General features: G+C 41.9%; 1 protein-coding gene across 1 annotated transcript in view; it reads right to left on the bottom strand.

Moving 5' to 3' along the window:
• Positions 1 to 11,543, bottom strand: part of meox2a (mesenchyme homeobox 2a) — a 52,745-nt gene extending 41,202 nt beyond the window's left edge. Inside the window, exons 1-2 of the mRNA XM_080216507.1 lie at positions 10,729 to 11,543; positions 6,924 to 7,096 (exon numbers count right to left, since the gene is read on the bottom strand). Of these exons, the coding sequence (XP_080072633.1) occupies positions 6,924 to 7,096; positions 10,729 to 11,245 (690 nt within the window). The 5' untranslated portion in view covers positions 11,246 to 11,543. The remainder of the gene's footprint in view (positions 1 to 6,923; positions 7,097 to 10,728) is intronic.
• Positions 11,544 to 25,460: the final 13,917 nt, after the last annotated feature.

The following is a 25,460-nucleotide window of genomic DNA, read 5'->3' as shown; positions in this document are numbered from 1 at the left end:
GCATGCATAAGTCTGAATCTACTCTGTGATCATCAATCTTAAGATAGCATGCTTATTCAGTTTCAATGCAAATCTAATCTTGTATGGATGAGTAGTAATAACCAAGACCTAGGTTAACAGTTGTATTGGACTTTTAAACTCTGGTCATATATTATCAGTAAAGGTGGATCGATTGCTGCACCCATCAGCCATTTATATTGGCCAGTATGCATTGGTATTCACAATAATTGCCTATACATCACTGTACTCTGTTTTAGTTGAAGTCCCAGGTGACTGTTTCCTCATTGTCAAACATGATTAAAATCAGAAGCTTCTGGTGCAGTGGTAGCGTCCCTACCTCTGGGCAGGAACTTCAGATTCAAGTCCCACTGCAGGACTTGATGGCTATGGAAGGTGTATTCATGGAGTGACCACACAGGTTGATTATCAGCCTGTGAACCCTGCTAATTCACTTGATGGCAGGCAGTCAACCTCATTGCAGAAGGCAACGGCAAAGCACTACAGCACTGTGCCAAGCATAATCATGGGGCAATCCAGTGGAAGTCCATAGTTGTCAATGGTCTCTTAGGGCTTAGTACCTGAAGGAGGAAAATGAGGATTTAAAACCATCAACCATGACTCACAATGCAAACTGTGTCTGTTGTTTCTCCTGCAGATAGCATGCACATTTCCATTATTGTTGCATGTTGAGGAGTTGCAAAACTGATTACAGGGTGCAAAATTATGGCAAGTTAGATGTTTGGTGACAAAAACGGTTGACAAAGGAAGGGCCGTGGATGTCGTCTATATGGATTTCAGTAAGGCATTTGACAAAGTCCCTCATGTCAGGTTGGTGAAAAAGGTTAAGGTTCATGGGATACAAGGAGAGGTGGCTAGATGGGTACAGAACTGGCTTGGCCACAGGAGACAGAGGGTAGCAGTTGAAGGGTCTTTTTCTGGCCGGAGGTCTGTGACTACTGGTGTTCCACAGGGCTCTGTACTGGGACCTCTGCTATTTGTGATATATATAAATGATTTGGAAGAAGGTGAAACTGGTGTGATCAGTAAGTTTGCGGATGACACGAAGTTGGCTGGACTTGCTGATAGTGATGAACATTGTCGGACAATACAGCAGGATATAGATAGACTGGAAAATTGGGCGGAGAAATGGCAGATGGAATTTAATCCAGATAAATGCAAAGTGACGCATTTTGGAAGAACTAATGTTGGGGGGGGTGGTGGTTATACAATAAATGGCAAAACCATCAAGGGTATAGAAACACAGAGGGACCTAGGTGTGCAAGTCCACAAAAGCTTGAAGGTGGCAGCACAGGCGGAGAAGGTGGTGAAGAAGGCATATGGCATTCTTGCCTTTATAGGACAGGATATAGAGTATAAAAATTGGCGTCTGATGTTACAGATGTATAGAATGTTAGTTAGGCCACATTTGGAGTACTGCATCCAGTTCTGGTCACTACACTACCAGAATGATGTGGAGGCTTTGCAGAGGAGGTTTACCAGGATGTTGCCTGGTATGGAGGGTCTTAGCTATGAGGAGAGATTGGGTAAACTGGGGTTGTTCTCCCTGGAAAGACGGAGAATGAGGGGAGACCTAATAGAGGTGTACAAAATTATGAAGGGTATAGATAGGGTGAACAGTGGGATGCTTTTTCCCAGATCGGAGGTGACGATCAAGAGGGGGCAGAAGCTCAAGGTGAGAGGGATGAGGTATAACTCAGATATCAGAGGGACGTTTTTTACACAGAGGGTGGTGGGGGCCTGGAATGCACTGCCAAGTACAGTGGTGAAGACGGACACACTGGGATCATTTAAGACTTACCTGGATAGTCACATGAGCAGACTGGGAATGGAGGGATACAAATGAATGGTCTAGTTGGACCAATGAGCATCACAGACTTGGAGGACCGAAGGGCCTGTTTCCTGTGCTGTACTGTTCTTTGTTCTTTGTAAAATCCCAGCAGAACTGTAAAGTGACTATCAATAGCCAATTAGTCATCTTAATTGGTCACTCGCCATTTGGAGGTCAGCAGCCAGGCTGCTGGCATTTCCATGACTGGGAATTGTTCCCAGTGGTGGAAACATATTGGGTTTCCCTCCCTGTGCCATTTTAAGACCCCTCTGTCTCCCAGCCCATCTCAAAATGGCTAGTAAATTTCCACCCACTGACACTGCAGGTAATTTGACGGCTAACTTAGGAATGAGATTGCCATGTGGTGATACACAGGCATGTATAGATTGTTGCCACAACAGGAGCTGAGGCTAACATAGGTGCCAGCTCACTGAAAGATTGAAGTCTCATAAGAATTCTGCTGCAGAGAAGTCAGATGAGCACTTTGATGTAGTCATTGGCAAGAAGCACAGTGGGGTCTGTGTCATGGCTGGAAATGTGGTTAATACTGCATATTCAACCATGATGAGGCGTCTGATGACCTATGTCTCAGCACAAACTGAGGTCACTCCACATCTAAGTGTTGCTGTGGAAGCTCAGATTAAAACCATGCAAGCTCAGCTTGACTGCCAGAAAGATTCAGACCACTGCCACGAGTGCTACAGCCAATCTTCAAAGGACTTTGCAATGTGACACAGTGATTCAGCAGCCTGCCATCCAAGACATTACGAGAGTCACTGAGGTTTCTCCCTGGAGAAGTTGCATAAGCCTGCTGTCCTGTTTCAGGTTAGCAGCATTCACCTTTCCACCACTCTCACTCTACCGGTAAGAAATCTCACAACACTAGGTTAAAGTCTAACAGGTTTATTTGGCATCACTAGCTTTCAGAGTCTCAAGCTCCTTCATCAGGTGAGTGAGGACTTGTGTTCACAAATGTGGCATATAGAGACACAAACTCAATTTACAAGATAATGGCTGGAATGCAAGTCTTTCCAGGTAATCAAGCCTTAAAGGTACAGAAAATGGGAGTGGAGAGAGGGCCAAACACAGGTTAAAGAAATGTGTATTGTCTCCAGCCAGGACAGTCACTCTACCAGTGCCTGTCAGCCAGCCAGCTCAGATTGATGACAACCCTTCTGAGGTAGTGCTTTCTGAAACTGGGCCTTCAAGTGCAGAGCTGCATAAGGTCATTCTGCAAGACCCTATTGGAAGTCTCCCCTACTGAAAATCAGCAGCTTCCACCAGCCATGCTGCGGTCACTGGGGTATCACTGCAGATGAGACTAAGACAGGTAAAGGTCTATGGTAGAAAGCTACTCATTTGATGCGTAAGGGTGAATTTGCTGATGCTTTCCCTGAAAATATAGTTTGGAATGTTTGTTTTGGAGTGAGGATTATGGCTGAGCTGGCCAGTAACAGAGGGAAGGTAAGGTGTAAGACACTTGGTAAATGGAGATTTGGGATCTTGTTCACTAATATCGGAATCAGATGAATCAACCACTTGGCCAGCTGGTGAACAATACTGGTTGCTTCCTTCTCCAACTCGTCTTGCTGCTCCTCCAATCCTCATTCTCCACTGTTCACCATACCACTGATGGAAACAGCTATGCCCTTAAATGCTGAGGCTAAGCGGTATAGAACAAACAAGGACAAACCTTGACAGGTTCTCTGCTGAGTAAAGCAGAGTGGTGCCTGCAGCAGAAACATTGCCCAAGCACCCCAGTGGAATTCTCAAACACATTTTGTGTGGCAGCATGGCTTTTGTTATTTGGATGCTATCCATATACACAGTATTCATTCCAGAGGCTTGTGCCAGACTGGCCTTGTCACCCGGTCATCCCCCTTTGGTTTGTCTTGATAGCTCAGATGTAGCTGTCACAGAGGACTGCTGCAGAAGGAGGCTAGCATGACCACTGCCAGGATACTGGGCAAAGCTCAAATGATTTGCTGCCTATGGTCACATAGCAGCTGGATATTGAGGAAGTGGAATGCCTTTTGGCTGAGGTACATCTCAGAATTGGCATGGGATGCCTGCAAAGCAATGCGCATACATTTAGATGCACCGTGTTCCATGGAGAATCTCGCAATTCTAGTGAGGCAAATGCTCACTCCTGTTCCTCTCAGACAAGAGAAAGAGTGAAATGTATTCACCCTCTTTGGAATACAGGCTCTTAGTCACCTCCCTTAGGCAACAGTGAATGGCACACTGGAAAATGTTGTTATTAATGCTTTTTTCCAACCTGGAAGCAATGAGATACATAGGACCTGATGGCCACGATCACTTCCTAGCTATGTCATGCTTTCCTGACCATACCTGAGGCTTCAGTTTGTGGCTGATCACAGTAATGATTGCCTTTGAGATTCAGAAATAACAGGCTCACTGTTAATTGCTGTTTTTCAGGTTGGAAAATCATTCACTAAACACTATGGTAGCATATGCCCCCTGCTGGGAGCCCTTCTCTCTCCCCTCCCTCAACTCCCTCTCCTTCGCCATAGCTTTTCCAGTAACTTGTTCAGCTCTGTTTATTCTCCATGTTATGTTGGAGGACAACAAGGTTGCTACCCAATGCAACCAGATCTGTACTCTGTGTGGAATCCTTGAAATCAGGACAAAGTCCTTCAGTATCGGCCACACTGCTCCCAAGCAACTTCAACAATTGTAAACAACTCTGAAAACTATCAAACTCTTCTACATTCTCACTAAGGGGCAGAAGAACTCAGTCAGCAACTAACCTCAATCAGAATATAAAGAATGGCAGGGAATGTTTAAAAGGTTAATCTGGCAAAATAAGTTAGAATATGTGAGGAAGCTAGCTAGGAACATAAAAATGGATAGCAAAGGATTGAAGAGATATTCAAACAGGGAAAGAGTAAGTAAAGTAAATGTTGGCCCTCTGGAGAGTGAGAATAGGCAGCTAATCATAGATAATAAGGAAATGGAGGATGAAATGTACAGACATTCAGCTTCCATATTTACTGTAGAGGATACAATAAACATTTCAATAAATCCAGAGTGGAAGGGAGTAGGGAACTTGGTGAAGTTAGAATCACTAAGGAAGTAATATAAGCAAACTGATGGCATATTGGGCTAACAAGTTTCTGCTCTCCTGATGGGCTTCATCCTAGAGTCTTAATAGGGATGGCTACTGAGATAGTAAATGCATGATGTTAATTTCCAAAATTCATTAGATCTTGGAAAGGTTCCATCAGACTGGAAAGTAGTAAATATCACCCCTCTATTCAAGAAACAAGGAAGGCAGAAACTATAGGCCAGTTAGATTGATATCTGTTGTAGGGAAGATGTTAGAATCATTTTTAAGGAGGTTATAACTGGATACTTAGACAAGTTCAAGATAAATGTGAAGAATCAGCAAGGTTTTATTAAAGGAAAATCATTTCCTAGAGTTCTTTGAAGGAGTAACATTTGCTGTAGATAGAGGAGAATATGTAGGTGTACTGTACTTGGTTTTCCAGAAAGCATTTGATAAGGTGTCATATCAAACGTTATTGCAAAAACAGAGCTCATGGTGTAGGGAGTAACATATTAACCTGGATTAAAGACTGGCTGGCAGGAAATAGAGAGTGTGTATAAATGAGACTTTTCTGTTTAACAAGATGTAACTAGTAGATTCCCACAGGGGTCTGTGCTAGGGCCTCAACCTTTTACAAATTATGTTAATGACTTGGATGAGAGGAGCAAAGGCATAGCTAAATTTGCACAAGACACAAAAATCAGTAGGAAAACATGTTGTGAAGAAGACATACAGAGTTTGCAGATGGGTATAGATAGTTGAGTGAGTGGACAAAAATCTGGTAATTGGAGTCTAATGTGAGAAAATGTGAAGTTGTTCACTTTGGCAGGAAGCATATAAAAGCAGAAAATTGAGAACAACTACATAATGCTAAGGTGCAGAGGAATCTAGGTCTTTTCATGCATGAATCACAGAAAGTTATTGTGCAACGGCAGCATGTAATCAAGAAATCTAATGGAAGGCTATCCTTGATTATGACAGGAATTGAACATAAAAGTAAGGATGTTATGTTTAAGCTACACAAGGCATTGGTGAGACCACATCTCAAATACTATATGTAATTTTGATCTCCTTATTTTAAGGAAGGATACAAATGCATTGGTGGTGGTTCAGAGGATGTTTACCAGGTTGATACCTGGAATGAGTGGATTGTTTTGTGAGAATATGTTGGAAAGGCTCAGTATGTTTCCACTGGAGTTTAAAAGAATGAGGATTGACTTGTCTGAATTATATAAGATCCTGAACAGTATTAACAAGGTAGATGTGGAAATGATGTTTCCTCATCTGAGTTAGTCCAGAACTAGGGAGTGCTGAATTAAAATTATTTATTTTTTTAGGACAGAGATGAAGAGAATTTTTATCTTTCAGCAAGTTGTGTGACTTTGGAATTATGTCTCAGAAGGTGGTGGAAGCAGGGTCACTGAATATTTTTAAGGCAGATGTATATAGATTCTTATATAAAAGCAAAATATTACAGGTGATGGAATATAAAACAAAAACCGAAAATACTAGAAAACCTCAGCAGGTCTGACATCATCTGTAGAGAGAGAATAGCGCCTAAGTTTCAAGTCTAGATGACTTGGTAGGTCAGATAGATTTGTAAATAGATTCTTGTTGGGCAAGGGAATCAAACATTATTGGGGGAGATGAGAATGAGGAACTCAATACAAGTAGATCAGCCGCAATCTTATTGAATGGCAGAACAGTCTCAAGGGGCCAACTGGCCTACCTTTGCTCCTACAGCTAACCTTAACCCCTGTTAAGAGTTAGTGCTAGGTTAAGGTTAGCTGTAGTCTGGGTTCCAAAATGGCAGTGCTGGCAGCAAATTAGCATTACATACTGCCTGAGATCTCTAACTGCCTACATCAATAAAACCCTCACCAAATTTGTATCTGAATGTGTGGGTCATGGATGCCATTTTGGAGGACAAACAGTACCTACAGTGCTGAAAAAGAGATGTCGTGTATCCAAGAGTTTATGCCAATATATTTCTTTCTATCCTACCTGTCTTTCAGTCAGATCCAGATTTACTGCTATCTCATATCTTCTCAGTCTGGTCAAGTAATTGTGATGAGCAAACTCAGCTTCCAATTCCCGAATCTGTTCTTTGGTAAAGGCTGTTCTTTCCTTTCTGGGTTTGCTGTTGATCTCTCCCTTGTAGCTGCATTCTTGTGTCTCTACAACCAGAATCACAGTAATTTCAGTTTCCATTGCTGATCATTATTAAACATCAAAAAATGTATTTTTTTATTTTAAGATATATCTAAAGTGCCTTGTAACTAATTAATCATTTTGTAGTATATGCATTGCTGCAATTTGGGAAACACAGCAACCACTTTGCACACAGCAATATCCCCACAACCAACAATGCTTTAATGATCAAATAATGTATGTTTAAACTATGTTGTTTGAGGCAAAATTATTACCCATAGAGAACTCATCTGCCCCATCTCCAAAATAGTTCTTGTAAGAGGAAGCAAGGCCTCAGTTTAATGCATACTAATAATAGGTTTGCTACACTTTTGAAAGACACATACTGAATGTTATATTATAATATTTCAAGCAAGAGCTATATGGCAACATTAAGATTTCTGATGTTGTGCGCTACTTGTAATACATTTAATGAAAAATTTAATGAGAACACTTTAAATTTGTAAAGTCACAAAATGTTTGTATGCATTATGTACACATCTGATTGTGAGTGATAACAATTTCCCTTTTTTAGTGAGCTTCTCAACAAAACCATATATTGTGAATATTTCGGATATCAAAATATTAACACCAGGGGACTCCCTTTGGTTCACGGTAATTATTGTCACTAAATTGTTGACACATCCACAGATTAATTATGCTTCATGAATAATAATCAAATGTATTTATTTTGGGAAAAGGGCAAATTTGCAGGATTAAGGAGGTTGCAAATCATTGTGTGAGTTGCTTTTATACTTATTGGCAATACTGACATCAACATGCTAGCAAACATATGGTTAAAAATAGTCCTTATCTAGTAAGTAAAGCCGCATAGAATCATAGAGTCCCAACATGCAGAAAGAGACCATTTCACCCATCAAGCCTTCACTGGTAACAATCCCACCCAGACCCTATGTCCATAACCCCACATATTTACCCTGCTAATCTCCTTGACACTAAGGGGCAATTGAGAACGGCCAATCAATCTAACCAGCACATCTTTGGACTGTGAGAGGAAATCAGAGAACCTGGAGGAAATCCACACAGACACGAGGAGAATGTGCAAACTCCACACAGACAGTTACCCGAGGCTGGAATTGAACCCGGGTCCCTGGCGCTGTGAGGCAGCAATGCTAATCACTGTGCCACCTCTATAATGGGAATTAACCATATACAAATCTAAAATTGTGAAGGACTGAAGCTGAAATTGGTATTTTCTCAACAGCAGCAAAATATTTAAGTTAGTGCAGCATTATTCAAATTACATAATGAATATATTCCCTTAAAGACACAAATTATTCTTTACGCATGTTCATAGCACAGATTGGATGTAATTTGTTTATGCAAATAGTAACAAAAAAATCCTTTTCTATTATCCTCTTTTGAATCAATTTATTTTTGTTTTCAAAACATCATGCATAGACATTCTGTTAAATGCTCTCTCCATATTTATATATACCATATGATTCATATTTTAAAGGATACAAAAAATATTCATCTTCTGTTCTCCCTTCAACTTGACAGTTAATTGGCCAATTCCAAAATTTCTAAATTTCTATTTCTAAATTGCTACAACTGGGAAAAAGTACAGGATTATGAAGCTGAACTTTAATACTCATTGAAAGCAGTTCTTGTTAAAAAGTTAAATGATATTTAAGATGGGCTTATACGTTAAGTTCAATGTTATGCGTTTTGTATTCATTAGGATTTTATTAACTAAATGGTATTTAGTTAGATAGATTGTATAAAAAGAGTTATCCATACTTAGATAGATTTTATTAAATTACATGTATTTATGTAAAAGAAAGTTAGCGAGACAGAAATATTTCAATTGAGACGAAATGGAACCCAGATCCGATTTGTGAAAACGGACTTGCCTTTTGTACTTCATCTCTGTTCCACACGATATTAATCTCTTATATGCATTTTCACAGTTCATTAATATTTTGATTTTTGTTTACTGTATAAGGCGATCGCTGAGTGGTTTACTGGAACGTGTTTTCCAGGGTGCGATGCGATTAACGTGACTAGAAGCAATTTCCACGGGTAAAGAGTTTTCTGTGTGACTCATTGAAGACTCGCATCTTTGTTTACACCACGAAATGAATACAAATAATCCGAGGACCGAAATGGTGTTGGCAGCAGGTGTAAAAACAGTAATATGAAGTCTGGCCCTTTGCAGTTTAAACGTCCAGTCTTTGTAGTGAAACTGAAAAGGACTTTTATATTTCCTGCCTATGCTTTATTTTTGTAAGGTTTGATGATGAATGTGTGAATCAGAGGAAATGCAGCCCATTAACCGACGATAGATTTATTGTTACAAAGTAAATTTTGGCATTAATCTTCGGAGAAAAATGATTGCTTTCATGAAGTTGAAATATGGTACAACGCGTGTTCGACGTCTTATCTGTCTCTTTGAACTTAAATCGAAAATAATTAATTAAAAAAAGCAGGCGTTGAGATTGCAGAATGCTTTCTACTGGAATATAAAAAAACTTTCATTTTAGAACTCTTAAAATTAATTGCTTCAAGTAGGGTAGCATGCACTTGTTTGTACAAAACTACACTCGGAGTGCAATGTTACTTAATCGAATTGTTATTTAATTGAACTGTTATTTAATCGAATGTTTGCTTTGATTGTCACAAGGCCGCCTATTTGGTAATATAGTTCATTCAATTAAACTGGTACGTTCATTCACACTTTTTGAACAATCTTTTATTTTCACTACTTAGGGAAGTTCAGGAAAACCCACGCAAAAAAAACTTGTGAAAATATTTTTTTCACAAACACTGCGATGATCACATTCAATGTCAGGATAGATCATTGATGAAAAATGTTGACATCTTTATGTAAGTCAGAACTGTTTGAGAGATTATCTTTGCTATTTAGAAAAATAAATCCCTGCGATTTATTTCAGACTTACAAAGTATTAGCTGGCTATGTCGTTGAATTAAGCAACACGCCGAAAATCATATTCAGTCTATAACAAGAACTGGATTTAAAATTGAAGTATGTGGAATGTATTGAATTTATTGAATGTTATTCAATGTATTGAAATATTGAATTTCCTATCATTATTTTTCTTGTTCAGCAATTGTTCAAATATTCTAGAAATTCACAAAACGGCATATCAGACTGTCGCAATTCCTTCAATGAAAGAAGTATCTTTGTCTTTTTCCCCTCAGTTTCTGTTGGCCGGTCGCTGGCTGAAATGAGCTTCACACCGTTCTACGGGTGACTTGAGTAATGTTTAATGTGGTGTTCGTCCATGAATCAGATTAAATAAATCACTGCTTTCCTTCAATAATAAGTGCTCGGAGGCGCAGATCAACTCAAACCAACTCGGTCAAAAGCTGCGGAAATAATACAGATTGTTGTTTTGGAAGACGAGTGTTAACTGGTGGGACCAACTGAATGAATCAGCTCTAAGACCAGTGTCATGCCAGTGAAGGTCAGCTGATTTTAAATAATGTAAGTACAATGTGGATCTGTAACGTGGAATAAAATTTTCGCTTTAAATACTTTTAAACGGAAGTAGTTGCTGCCTCTGCACTTTGCATTATTAGCTGCTGGTCTAATCTCTGCCCCCTGCCTGTCTCAGAGTTGCTGACCACTTACCTGAGCCGTCACTTTTTCTCTTGGAGTGTCTTTTCTCTGTCTCCACAGGAGTGACCGCCGACCTGCCATAATCGCCAGAGACACAGGACGCCGCGTTGGGGTTGCTGGGGGCCAAGCTGGGATTGCTGTCCACCAGGCTCGAGGGGTTGGAGCCCAAGTCCGGGGGTCCCGGTTCCGACTGGATGCAGAGTGTGTGCCTGGCCAGGGGAGGGGGCGAGGAGATCTGGGGAATGTGCCAGGTAGCCTGGGCTTGCTGCTGCTGCTGTTGCTGCTGCTGCTGTTGTTGTTGGTGCTGGGGATGGCCTCGGTGATGATGATGTAGGTGATGATGATGACGCTGGGCTGTGAACATGTTTTCTTCATTAGGAAATCCAGTTATGATACAAGAAGAAGACAGGTCTGGAAAAGCCACATGGTCTGATCTTCCATGAAGAGCTAGTGGAGACTGAGAGAAGTGGTGCAGACTCTGGGCTGGGGCATGTGAGCTACGCAGGCAGCTAAATATTGTATGATCCATGGTAGCCGGGTTTCGGATTCCAACAGGCTGCAATTGTATCCAAAGCACCTTCGATTTCAAAGTAAACAGCTTCCAAAAAAGCAAGGCTCTTTAAAAGCGGTCTGGATCAATCGCTGTTTAACAGCCGGGGCTCTTTGAATAAACACACAGACTCACCCTGATTCTCGAATGACAAGTGAAGCCAATCGCACGTTATCCCAGTGAGCTGCTTTAAGGGGAAAATCGTAGTATATAAATAGTTTGTAATGTGAGAGGGGGGCTGGATCTAAGGCAAGGTCCCAGCCACATGTGAAGCTACCTCCAAAAAAACATCAGCCCTATAAATCATAGCAATTAATGACCGGAAATTGGCAGGCACAGTGCAAGAGAAACAGCGTTTCTCAAAGTTAAGGGGAAGCTTTATTCCATTGTATTACTCCACATTGTCGATTTGCTACTGTCGATCTTAGAAATCTGCAACGAACAGGCGATCTGGAAGCATACAGAGGGGCAACCTTTATTTTTCCCCTAAAATTTCTTGGACCTCCGGGGTGTCAGATGTCCATAATGTGCCTTACCTCGGAGGGCGGGGTGGGGGCGGAGGGTGGGGGGGGGGGGAACCTGTGGCTGTCAATCAGGGCCGCAAGAGCCAGGGGGAAAGTCTGTCTGCGGCTTTCCTGCAAGAAGTCTTCAAGAAAAGCAGCAAGGAGTGAGAGAGCGAAAGCAAAGACTGACCCTGTCATCGGAGTCCTTAAAGCAAACAGAAAAAGCATATCTTCAGCTGACAGAATAAATTCCTCACTGATGAAGTCATGAGAATGTGAAAGCAGTTGATTTTCGAATTTTGGGACTAGGCACTTTAAGGGAAACTTGGGAGATTTCCCTGTTCCGACCCGCTTTTCGCAATCGGTTCTCCCGTCCTCATTACTGATGCGCATTCCCCCACCAATTAATACTTCAATTTGGCAAAACAGAAAGGGAATATCGTGGAAAGTTTTCTGTTTAATAATCACTTGAAGGCTCTGAGTATTTTTCCTTGGCCCGCTGATTAATTCCCCTTCCCCGTGGAGAAAAATCTTGAAGAAAGAGTAACTGAAGAGGAAATAAATGTAAAAAAAAGTTATCCAATGAAACTGATTTGTTTAGAGCCTGATTTTAGAATGACATTGAAATCTGATTGTTTTGAATAAGTCACTTAATCTGCGATTTCCCTCTCGCCAAAACAAATTTTAAAATAGCACTTAGAAAATTCTGCGTCAGAATTAGTGTGAAAAACGTTTTGTCCATTAAGATATTTAAAAATAACGGCCTGAGATAAATTCATAGCACTAAATGAAACCCCTCTCCAGCACGCAAAAATATAATCTGTCTCTGTGTTCCTGTATCCCCATCCCAGAGCAGAATATCCACCAAGTGGAGACTGTTGACCTAATCTTGCCTTATAATCACATCGCTTTGTCCAAGTGGTTTCCACACTGGGCATACATGTTTGAAATGTGGAACAGTGCTTTCGTTTATTGGTAAAAATGAGGATATTCATTCTTGCGAATCTGAAAAATCAGATTTCTGAATTCTACAAATGATCTGAACCGCGTTTTAACATACTGATCAGTGGCATGTTCCAAAATACAGCCATTAATAGTAAAAGATTAAGTAGCATCTCATTCGAAATGAATGCCTGGAAAATAATATCCACAGTAAGTACACATTGTGTATATCGGTATCAGGGTGATGTTGGCTGTGGGTCCAGTCTCCGTCAAGGTCGCGCTTGCATTGTCACCTTAAGCAGACATTTGTACAAGTGTGGGGCAGATTTTGAGTGGATTTTTCAAGTGGAAGGGATCAAAACGCAGCGAATGGTGGATCATCCGCCCGGGCTGATTTCTCCTCTGTACAGATGTATGGAGGAATTTCCACTCATCCCCCACCCCCCTCTCTCTCCCGCCCCAGCTTTCACTCACATCAGTCCGACTTAGGGCCTCAATTAGTGTGGAATTTATAGAAAGTTCGAAAGTGCCGTATTCCAGCTATCCATCCCCTCCCAAAGCATATCCATTGATAATTACAGCGGCATAAATACACAGCAGATCATTAATTACTGAAAATAATATCCAGTGACAATTACAGAATAATTATATTCATTATATATATGTATGTAACGATCAACTATATCACATTATTTTAAATAAAGCTGGCATTACAGTATTCCCATTCCCTATAGGTAACACCATCATATCTTTCATATAGTAGAAAGTTTCATAAAGTTTCCTCTTCTTCCCTCTCGCTGCGACTAAGAATCAGTTATCCTTTAAATAACGAAATTGACATTATTTGTAAAGCGATCTCCTGGTCCCCGTTTGACGACACCGACATTAACTCTGAGAATGTTATTGAACAGAACTAAACTCCTGGAAATGCCGCTACCCTCACTGTTTAATTGTTCAATCGGGAGCTCAGGTGGCTCCAGCTGTTGAAATGTTTCTATTTCACTTTTCTGTCAGATAAACAGTGTCAAACATGCCTTGTTCCCCACGGTCCTTGATATCCTCGGGGCAGCCGCTAGAACTAGGGTTTACCTTCATTTTAAGGGTGGGCTTTTTCAACATCTTTTGGAGCTTGAATCGGAAACATTTTTTTTGAACCCACAGTTACTGTGGTAATTGTTCATCTGGTTTCCAAGTCATTCACTATCGAAGGGGCGAACCTTTCCCGTCTGCGGCAGGAATGTTTTGACGGTGGGGCCTGCGTTTCACAATTTTCAGACGAAATCCCACTCGTTACCTGGAACCAAGCGGTCGAGGAGTAAAAGCCATTCGGAAAGTCCAAGCTTCTCCTTCTAGCTCACGGTTGCTTTTTACCGATGTCATCTAATATGTTTAACCTGTTGGAGTGGCTGACCACCGGTAAGACAATAATGAACCTAATACAGAAGGGAAACACCTCTGATGTTGAAAATCTGAATTTCAAACAGCAAATGTTGCAAATATGCGACAGGTCTGGCAGCATCTGGGGGGGGAGGGGGTTGAGCGAATTGACTACTGTCGGAGAAAAATCATCGACCTGAAACGTTACCTCTGTTTCTCAATCCATATATTGCTGCCTGACTTGCTGAGGGAGCATTTTCTGTCTCCTTTGTGTAAATGAACCTGTCTGATAGAAATTGTTCCCCGACTTTTCCTTTTAGAAGCAAAGTTCGAACAGGTACACTTTCAGAAACCGAAAGGGAAAATGCTGGAAAATCACAGCAGGTCTGGCAGCATCTGTTAGGAGAGAAATAAAAGCTGTTTCGAGTCCAGATGACCCTTTGTCAACGCTTTCAGAATTTCACCAGGAAGACCAACACACATTATTCCCAAACTTCCAATGCCAGATCACTTTTTTTAAAAAAAAGAATTATAATTTAGCTGTTCGCCATTATATTATTTTTAAATGAGAGAATTACAATAAAATACATCATGGCAGCATACTTATAACTAGATTTTTTAAAAAAATAAAAATGTTTATTTGTCTTAACTTTAATATAAAAATGAAAGAAGGAAAGGCAAGCAATTTGTACATTTAGTCTGATTGCGGGCTAATCGCTATCATCCGGTCTCGGGGATTAAAAAGGGGGAGATCTGGCAAGAAACGTTGTTAAACATAATGATCTCGATTCTCGAAGATGACACAGTTCATGTAACATGAACCAGAGCCCTTAATATTTTCTCACTCACAACCAGGAGATTTCACATATTCTTCAACTACCGAGACTGAACAGTCTGACTTTAAGCTTGGATCTTCTGACGGGGAAACAAATAAATTATTGAACTTCAACTTCTCTGATTTATTGAACTTGAAATGTTTTCAGGGTGTTCAGTGAGAGTGTTCATTAGAAAACAAAAGCCCTGAAATCTCCTAGTTTTCAACAGGTTTCCTCAATAGAACCAGTAAAACGCAACATACACTGGAAATCAAAGTGGACTGACAATTCTCAGATTAATACAGGCGAGCGGTTGAATGCTCGATCAGTAGGTGGCTAAACGATGAAAAAAGTGCACCCGAAACATTAACTGGTCCCTTTTTAAAAAATGCCTAGCTTATCCAATATTTTCTCTGGAAGAAAGTACAGAAAAGTTATGGTGCAGAAAGGGGCCATTTAACCCATGCCGGCTGATTATTTGTGTAAATGATCATCAGGAATAAATCATAAATAGATCATTATGCCGGCCAAAAAAAAAAGAAACCAGCGCTCATTTTACTCCCACTTTCCAGCACCAGGTCCACAGCCTTGCAGGTTACAGCACTTCAGATTCAGAATCAGGTATCTTTAAAATGAGCTGAACATTAGGCATCAATGTAGGCAGTGAATTTTAGAAGCCACCACCCTCTGGGTGAAAAAAAAAGTTTTTCCTCATGTCCCCTCTGACAATGTTAACCTGTGATTGCCAAAAGATATCATGTGTTCTATAGTCTTTTCTCTTATTAGTCTTGGCATGAGGTTGTTGCTGGCAAGGCACTATTTGTTGTCTGTCCCAAATTTCCTTTGGGAAGGTGGGATGAGCTACATTCTTGAGCCTGCAGTCCATGTAATGTAGGAACACCCACAGTGTTGTTGGGGAGGGAATTCCAGGATTTTGACCCAGCAACAATGATGGAACAATGGTATTTTTTTCCAAATCAGGATGGTGTATGACTTGGAGGGGAATTTGCAGTGGTGGTGTTCCCATGCATCTGCTGCTCTTGTCTTCAGAGGTGGCAGAGGTTGCAGGTTTGCAAAGTGTTGTTGAAGGAGCCTGGGTGAATTGCTGCAGTGCTTCTTGTACGGCAGTGGCTGAGGAAGTGAATATTTAAGATGGTGGCTGGGGTGTTGATCAAGCGGGCTACTTTGTCTTCAGTAGTGTTGAGCTCCTTGAGTGTGGTTGAAGCTACATTCATCCAGGCAATTGGAGAGTATTCTATCACATTCATCGCTTGCGCCTTGTAGATGGTGGACAGGTTTTTTGAAGTCGAGAGGTAAGTTACTCTCTGCAGAATTCCCAACCTCTGATCTGTTTTTATGTCAGAGTTATAGGGCCATTGTGGCAAAGAAGGAAGCCACTTGACCCATTAAGACCATATCAGCTCTCTGTAGAGCAATCCAATCAGTCCCACTCCCCTATTCTATCCCAAGACTTGTAAATTTATTCCCTTCAAGTGCACATTCAATATCCTTTATGAACCATTTATCATTTCTCCTTCCACCACCCTCATAAGTAGTGTGTTTGAATACATTACCACCCACTTTGTAAAAATATTTTCCCTCACAGCTCCCCACATCTCTTGCCCAAAACCTTAAATCTGTGTCTCATCAACTGATGAGAACAGCTTTTCTTTGTTTACGTTAGCTAAACCAGGGTTATAATTTTGTACAACTCTGTAAAATCTCCTCTCAATCTCCTTTGCTCCAAGACGAACAATCCCAGCTTCTCCAACTTAACCATGGAGCTAATATCCCTCATCACTGGAGTCATTCAAATAAATCTGCTTTGCATCCTTTCAAGGACTCTCATATCCTTCCTGGAGTATTCCATATTATTATCGCCATTGTATTTACATGGAGGGTTGAATTAAATTTCTGGTTGATGGTGACATTCCCACCCCCTGCCCAAGGGATGGTAATGAAAATATTGTTGGATATCAAGATAAGGTAGCTTGATTCTCACATGGAGGTGGTGATTATCTAACATTTGGGTGGAGCGGATGTTACTTGGCATTGAACAGGCCAATCCTACATGTTGGCCAGGTCTCACTGCTTGTGGACACAGACTGCTTCATTATCTGGGGAATTGCCAATTGAGCTGATCACTATACAATCATCAGTGAACGTCTCTACTTCTCACCTTATGATGGTGGAAATGTCATTGATAAAACAGTTGAAGCTTGTTGGATATATCTCCAGCTACTGGAAAGTTCCCCTCCCCCCACCATTCCTATTGCCTTCATTTTTAATTTTTAAAAATCTATATAATAGATTGGGCTGAATTTTGATGACCCCCCTGCCTCCCTCTGTAACTGACATGGAGGCCTGAGGGTTCCTGGAAATTTTCCCAACAGCTGCATATTAATTTCCAAGTGGCAATCCCTCCCATTATCAGCAAAGATCATTAGTGCAGGCTGGAGGGTGATGGTTGGGGGTGGGGGTGTTGGGTGGGGGCAGTGAGACAGGAATCCCACTTTCCCTCCAATTCAGGTCAAATTTCAGGTGTTGCAGTTCTGATTTTAAAAGTCCGCACAGAAAAAGACCAACAGAAGGCTATAAGGTAACAAGTGGGAAGCCAGTTAAGGCTGCTTCGGGGCATCACCCTAACCCCATAAGAAGGTCAAGCAAGGAAAAGGAGTCTGGTTATATGTTAAGGGGGTACCTTAGATGCTGATAGCTGGCAGGGAGAGTGTGCACTCATTGTCAGGCTTTGAAAGATGTCAGAACCTCCATGGCATTACTTTGGCAAAAGATCGGGTGGTAAGGCTGCCAAGGATAACTGGTTCAGGAGGAAAGCTCCAGGTGGCAATGGGGACACAACTATTAGGTTTTGAGCCCCATGATGATGAAGAGCAATATCCTTCAGAAGGAAGAGGGAATGATGGCATCAGGAGAGCATGGGAGATGGGCCAGAAAAACAAGACAGGAAGATAATGAAAACCAAACCTCATCACTGAAGATGGAGCTACCCAGAGATGACCAAGAGCCAGTACTACAGGAGAGTGCAACTTGCACTTTGAACTGCAGAAAGAAACACTTCACTTTTGAACACAGCACACATCACGCTCTCCATGGAATTACAGTCCTTTCAGCAAACAGACTATGGTTGCTCCCAGCATGCAGTGGGTTCCCATATCCCAATTTTGCCAAGTAACAACTTAGAGTGGCCATCTCCAGGCATTTTCCTCAGCTTTTGGAGAGTTCCTAAATCCCTATCATTAGCATTATAGCCTGTTCTAATGATTTTTTCCCCCTTCTAACCATGTTAAGATGAATCTCCCTGAATCCTTAGATGGCTACAGGATGTGTCTCTTCAGTTGGAGACCATCCCCCTCCCCCCATCTAGCTGTGATAGCTTGCAAAGCCCAACATCCTTCTCCATTATTGACCACATAGAACTGCTCTCTCTCTCTGATCTTCATTGATTTGTAGGGAAGTCTGTAACTTGACCTCAAAAATGGCTTCCTCTGCTCTCTGCAACATGTAACACATTATCGTTGCATCTAGGCAGGAATGCTAATCAGCTATCCTTGATTTCAACTTCTTTTAATTTTTGAAGTAAATAGCCAGATTCTAGCACAACTGTTCACAACTATTACTTTCAATACCTTTCTGTGACTTTGGGCAACTCAGAGTCTACTCATTACAAACTCCAAGACTGCTGCCATTGTCTCCAAACATAAATACCTTGCATCCCACTGATGATTGCACAATATTCAGCAGCACTCGTGATCCTCAGATACTGAGGCAGTCCATGTAAAAATGTAGCAAGACCTGGACAATACCCAGGTTGGATGAAAAGTGACAAGTAACATTTGCACACCATAAGTGCTAGGCAATGACCATCTCCAATAAGACAAAATCTAACCATCACTCTTTGGCAGTACAATTGCTGAATCCCCCACTATCAGTATCCTGGAGGTTACCATTGACATAAACTGAATGTTATTAGCCATTTTTAAAACATTCATTTATGGGTGTAGGCATTGCTGGGTAGGTCAGCATTTATTGCCCATCATTAATTGCCCTTCAGAAGGTGGTGATGAGCTAAATACTGTGGCTACGAGAGCAGGTCAGAGGCTAGGAATTCTCTGGCAAGTAACTCAATTCCTGACTTCCCAAAGCCTGTCCATCATCTATATGGGGGTGTAAGTCAGGAGTGTGATGAAATGCTTCTCTTGCCTGGATGAGTGCAGCTCCAACACAGTCAAGAAGCTTGCTTTCATAAGAACATAAGTAATAGGAGCAGGAGTAGGCCATCTAGCCCTTCGAGCCTGCCCCACCATTCAATAAGATCATGGCTGATCTGTCGTGTCTCAGTTCCACATTCCTGCCCTCTCCCCATAACCCTTAATCCCCTTGCCTATCAAAAACCTATCAACCCGCGTCTTAAATATATTTAGCGAGGCAGCCTCCACCACTTCAACGGGCAGAGAATTCCAGAGATTCACCACCCTTTGAGTGAAGAAGTTCCTCCTCAACTCCATTCTAAACCGCCCCCCCCCCCTTTATCTTGAGGCTGTGCCCTCTAGTCCTACTGTCCTTTCTGAGCGGGAAGAGCCTCTTCACCTCTATCTTATCCATCCCATTCATCATCTTATATGTCTCAATGAGATCTCCCCTCATTCTTCTAACCTCTAAGGAGTACAAGCCTAGTTTATTCAGCCTCTCCTCATAGTTCAACCCCCTCAACTCCGGTATCAGCCTAGTAAACCTCCTCTGCACTCCCTCCAAAGCCAAAATATCCTTGCGTAAGTGCGGCAACCAAAACTGCACACAGTACTCCAGCTGCGGCATCACAAGTACCCTGTACAGTTGCAGCAAGACCTCCCTACTTTTATATTCAATCCCCCTCGCTATGAAAGCCAGCATCCCATTCGCCTTCCTGACCACCTGCTGCACCTGCAGGCTGGGTTTTTGCGACTCATGCATAAGGACCCCGAGGTCCCTCTGCACCATCGCATGCTGCAGTTTTTCGCCATGTAAGAAATAGTCCTTCCTACCATTATTCCTACCAAAGTGGACCACCTCGCACTTGCCAACATTAAATTCCATTTGCCAGTTCCTGGCCCATTCGCCCAGCCTATCTAGATCCTTCTGCAGATTTTCCACACCCTCCGCACAATTTGCCGTTCCACCAATCTTAGTGTCAGCAGCAAATTTCGACACCCTACACTCGGTTCCTTCCTCCAGATCATCTATATAAATGGTAAATCGCTGAGGCCCCAGAACCGACCCCTGGGGCACTCCACTAGTCACCAATCGCCAATCCGAATAGCACCCATTGACCCCCACTCTCTGCCTCCTATTTGACAGCCAATCCCCTATCCATGCTAACACCCTACCCCCAACTCCATGCCCCCTGACCTTCTGTCATAACCTCTTGTGTGGCACCTTACCAAACGCCTTCTGAAAATCAAGAAACACCACATCCACCAGCTCTCCTCTATTCACCGCCCTAGATACATCCTCATAGAACGCCAATAAATTCGTCAGGCACGACTTCCCCTTAACGAATCCGCGCTGTGTCTGCTCTATCAAACAATTCTCCTCAAGATTCCTCGCTATTTTCTCCTTGATCACGGATTCTAACATTTTACCTACAACAGACGTTAAACTAACCAGCCTATAATTCCCTGCCTTTTGCCTGCCACCCTTCTTAAACAACGGCGTAACATTAGCCATTTTCCAATCTTCCGGCACTTCCCTGGAATCCAGCGAAACGTGTGGAAAATAATCACCAAGGCATCCACTATCACCTCTGCCATTTCTTTCAGAACCCTTGGATGCATTCCATCCGGTCCTGGGGACTTGTCCACAATCAGTCCCTCCAGTCTTTCGAGCACTGCCTCTCTAGTAACAATAATGTCATTCAGGCCCTCCACTCCTACCATCTTTCCATCGCTAACACCCGGCAAATTATTCACGTCTTCCTCCGTGAAGACCAAAACAAAAAAGTTATTCACGGCCTCAGCCATTTCCCCATCCCCTACCACTAAGTCCCCCTTCTCATCCTCTAAGGGTCCAACGTTCACCCTAGTCAGCCTCTTCCTTTTTATATATTTATAAAAATTCTTACTATCCTTTTTTATATTAAGCGCTAGCCCAGCTTCAAAGTTTATCCTACCCTTCTTTATCAACTTCTTTGTCATTCTTTGTTGATATTTAAACCGCTCCCAATCCTCTTCTCGCCCACAACTCTTAGCTACTCTAAACGCATCCGCTTTTAATTTAACACTTTCCTTTACCTCCTTCGTTATCCACGGCTGATTATCTCTCCTCCTACTATCCTTTTTAACCATCGGAATAAATTTCTGCTGAGCACCAAGAAAGATCTCCTTAAAGATCCTCCACTGTTCCTCAGCAGACCTACCTTCCAATGCGCTCCCCCAATCAACATTTGCCAATTCCTCTCTCATCCTATCATACTCCCCTCTGTTCAAACAAAGGACACATGTCTGGGAACCCACTTTCTCCTCCTCCAGCTGCATCAGAAACTCCACCATACAATGATCACTCTTCCCAAGAGGATCCTTCACCACAAGGTCCCTAACTCTACCCGCCTCATTACATAACACCAGATCCAAGATAGCTCGCTCCCTCGTCGGCTCCAACACACACTGTTCAAGGAAACTATCCCGGCAGCGTTCCAAGAACATCCAGGCCAAAGCAGCCCACATGATTGGTTTCCCATACACAAACATTCACTACATTCTCCATCAATGCATAGTGACAGCAGTGTGTACTATCTACAAGATGCACTGCAAAAACTCACCAAGGTTTCTTCGGTAGCACCTTCTAAACCCATGATTGCTGCCATCTAGAGATTCTAGAAGGTAAAGAGCAGCAGACACGCGGGACACCACCACCTGGAATTTTCCCTGCTAGTCACTTACCATTCTGATTTGGAAATATATCACCATTCCTTCATTGTCACTGGTTGGAAGTCCTGGAACTCTGTCCCTAACAGCACTGTGTGTGTACCTACACCAGAGGGACTGCAATGTTTCAAGAAGGCAGATCATTACCACCTTCCCAAGGAAAGATAGAAATGGGCAATAAATGCTGGCTTTGCCAGCAATACCCACATCCTGTAAATGAATAAAAACATATTCTTCTCAGTAAAACAATCTAAATCTATGATCTTTAACAAGCAAACTTCCCCAGCTTATTGCCAGGCAGACTGCAGGTCAGGTCACATGATCTTTATTCAATATGATCACAGTGGATTTGATTGTAGCAATAACTAATTTTCCTGTCTGCGACCCACCCCCTTCCTCCCCATAACCCTTGACTCCCCAGTAGCTCAAAAAATCTGTCAAACTCAGCCTTGGCCATTTTCAAATATCCAGACTCCACTGAATTGCAAAGACTAAAAGCCCTCAGAAAAGAAATTCCTTCTCATCACAATCTTAAATGGGAGATCCCTTATGTTAAAACTGTGCCCCTGAGTTCCAGATTCCCATACGAAGGGAAACATTCTCTCAGCTTTTACTCATCAAGCCTCCTCAGAATCTTATATATTTCAGTAAGGTCATCTCTCATTCTTCTGAACTCCAATGAGTATCAGCCAAGTCTACTCAGTCATTCATCATAAGACAATGTCTTCATCCCAGAGATCAATTTAGTGAACTTTCACTGAACTGTCTCCTTAAATAACATCCACCTACTGTCCTTCTCATATTGTCTTGTCCACACTCAGAACATATGCAACTTTCAAATATTAAATGCTTGCAGTTAATTCACACTCATTTCCGTTTAAAAGGATATTGTGGATTCTGCTTCCAGCATTTCTTTTGGGAAGGGGATTCCATTTTCTACAGTCAGTATAAAATTTAGATTGATGTTGCCTTTTGTTCTGTTGCCACAGGTGCTATTTGGTGTAACTCTATTTGAAGTCAGTGATATCATTCTGGAATTCCACGTTCCATCAAATGGTCCCTCTTAATATGGCACCATTGAGCGTATGCTCAGCTGTGGGAAGGAAGCTCATTTATTTAAAGGGATAATCAACTAATATAACATAGTTGCTGCTTGATTTATTCTAATTGTTGTTTTGATCCTATAAACTGGAATTTTACATCTATTCCTGTCAGTGGAAACTTACAGAACTGCTGGAATCAATGGACTTCTGACAGATTTCTGTATTTTCTGGTCCTGTGCCCACTAGGATAGGGTCATAACATTCCATCCATAGTTTTTGATGCTTTCCATAGTTGTTTAAATTTGCCAAAGTCTATGTGGAGTGCAAAGGCAGATACCTAAAGGATATTTGCTTATTTTGATGGTTCTACACAATGAAGTTGCTCCCAGACATGGTTCCATTGGTAACAATTCCTCCTTGATTTCAGAATGACTTGCAGAATGAATAGGGAACAGGCAGAGCAGGACAAGCTTCTGGAGGAGAGAGGAGGAAAGAGGAAAAGAGGAGACAGGCTCTAAGGAGTAGGCCTTGTCCACCCAGCATGTTCAGAGGGCACCTTTCCTGCTGCTGGCATTGGCATGGTGGTTGGAGGACCATTGGATGTCTTCCAGACATGGGTGCATTGGTAACAATTCCTCCTTAATTTCACAATGATTTGCAGAATGAGTAGGGAACCATGTTATTTTGCCAGCTTTCGTGCCTCCCAACGTGAGCACAAAAGGCCTGGAAAAATCTATCTAACATGAGCAAAGCCTACATTTCTGGAAAATATGCTCCATCTCAGAGCAGGAAAAGGATAACATTCAGAATATATGGTTTACAATAGGACATGGGGGCATCTTCTCATACTCTTTACAGATTTCAGAATTCTCACTCTCTCTATCATTAGTCTCAGAAACTCTTCATCAACTGCACTTGCATCTTCTAGCAGGATTTTTGACCTTGACAAGTTGGGTGACCAAATTTTTCATGTAACTTTCAGATTAAATCCAGCCCAAATGATCTGAAAGTTACATGAAAAATCCAGCCCATTGAGATGGGTAACATTACGAACAGGCCCACTTAATCACAGGACAGGCCCTTTTCCTGCAATAGGAAAATCTCCCTCAATGAAGTCGATGGATGGAATGCACTGACATGGAATTCCTGGCCACCATCAGCAGGATACCAGTTAGGGTCATTAATGAGCCAATTTTCACCTATTTCCTCTAAGCTCACAGTACTTTAGTAGTGGCTCAGGGATTAGTTGGGGGCCACGCGCTTTTCTCACATCCTTGGATGGCCATCCAGCAAACTGTCAGGCTTGTTAATGGCCTCTTGTGGAAGGTCCCTTGCTATTTGGAACTCTGAGCCGAATTGAGTCATCTAGGATAGAGCAGTGGATTGGATGCCATCTCCCTGCCCTTACCTCCATCTCCTCTAGTACCCACTCTTGCAACCCCTCAATCCCCTTCCCACCTGTACATGTTTGTGGAGAGTGCTGCATCTGCTGCTCATCTTGCAATTGCTGTCCTTGCCCCTAGGGTTACTAATCTGGGAGATCTCACAATTCCTTCTCAATGGTCCAGCCAACTGCAGAATATATGGATCCCATGTCCCTGTGCAAATAAAGGGCAACGGTCACTTAGAGGTCTCCAAATGACTGCTAGGAAATGTCACCAAATTGACCCTCCCATGAAATGGGCAATAAATGTTGGCCAGCCTGTGATGCTCATGTCCTATGAATGAACAAAAAAAGAACAAGGGAAGTAAATGTATTATTGTCAGGTTTGCAGATGTCACAAAATAGATGGGAAGTCAAGTGGTGATGTTGACACAAAGAATCTGTTAAGATCCAAGTCAGCAACTCCGAAGCGTTTTATGAAATCCACCTAGACCATAAGTTTTGCAATTTGAATTTGGCAAGAGTAAATATGAGATGTTTCACTTCAGGTATGATTTAAATGATCCACCCTGGAGCTTTTATCAAATGAAATTTATTTAAGAGTACAGTTAACATGTAGCAATAACTTTTACCAATTACAAACAACAACAAAAAACAAAAAACAACCATGATATTATTAACAACTAAATGCACTGTTCCAGTACAAAAAAAAACTTCTTAAAAACATACATTTGCCATGGGTTTAGCACAGTAAATAAGAATGCTCACATGATGTCCTTAAATGGAACATCAAAACTCTGACTTCTCAACCTCGTAATTTCTAGCAGACTTAGGGATAGAGATAATGCCACTGCTGGCCTCCATCATTTGGCCAGCAAACCACTGCAAGAGACAGAATTCTCACTCCAGAAAGGCAAGAAGATCTGCTTTCAGCTAGCCAGTCGAATCTATAATACCAGAAAGAGAGAGAGAGAGAGAACGCCTGCCTGCAACTTGAAAACCAGGACAGCTTCTGGTTATGAACCAAAACTGACAGTGAATCCTTGGATTCCTCTGTGGAGGAACCACCTAACTTTGACTTGTCAATCAATCTTCCCCCTAACAGTTGAAAGGCTGTAAAATTCCAGACACTGCATAAGGCCCTGAGTAAAAATAAATAAAACCCCATTTAAACCATTGAAGCAGCAATAAAGGGACTTCTAAACAGGCA

The sequence above is a fragment of the Carcharhinus amblyrhynchos genome, chromosome 2, assembly GCF_965287045.1.
Source record: "Carcharhinus amblyrhynchos chromosome 2, sCarAmb.v2.hapA, whole genome shotgun sequence".
NCBI lineage: Eukaryota > Metazoa > Chordata > Chondrichthyes > Carcharhiniformes > Carcharhinidae > Carcharhinus > Carcharhinus amblyrhynchos.
The sequence above is the reverse complement of the archived record's forward strand: the minus strand, read 5'-3'. Positions and strand labels throughout refer to the sequence as shown.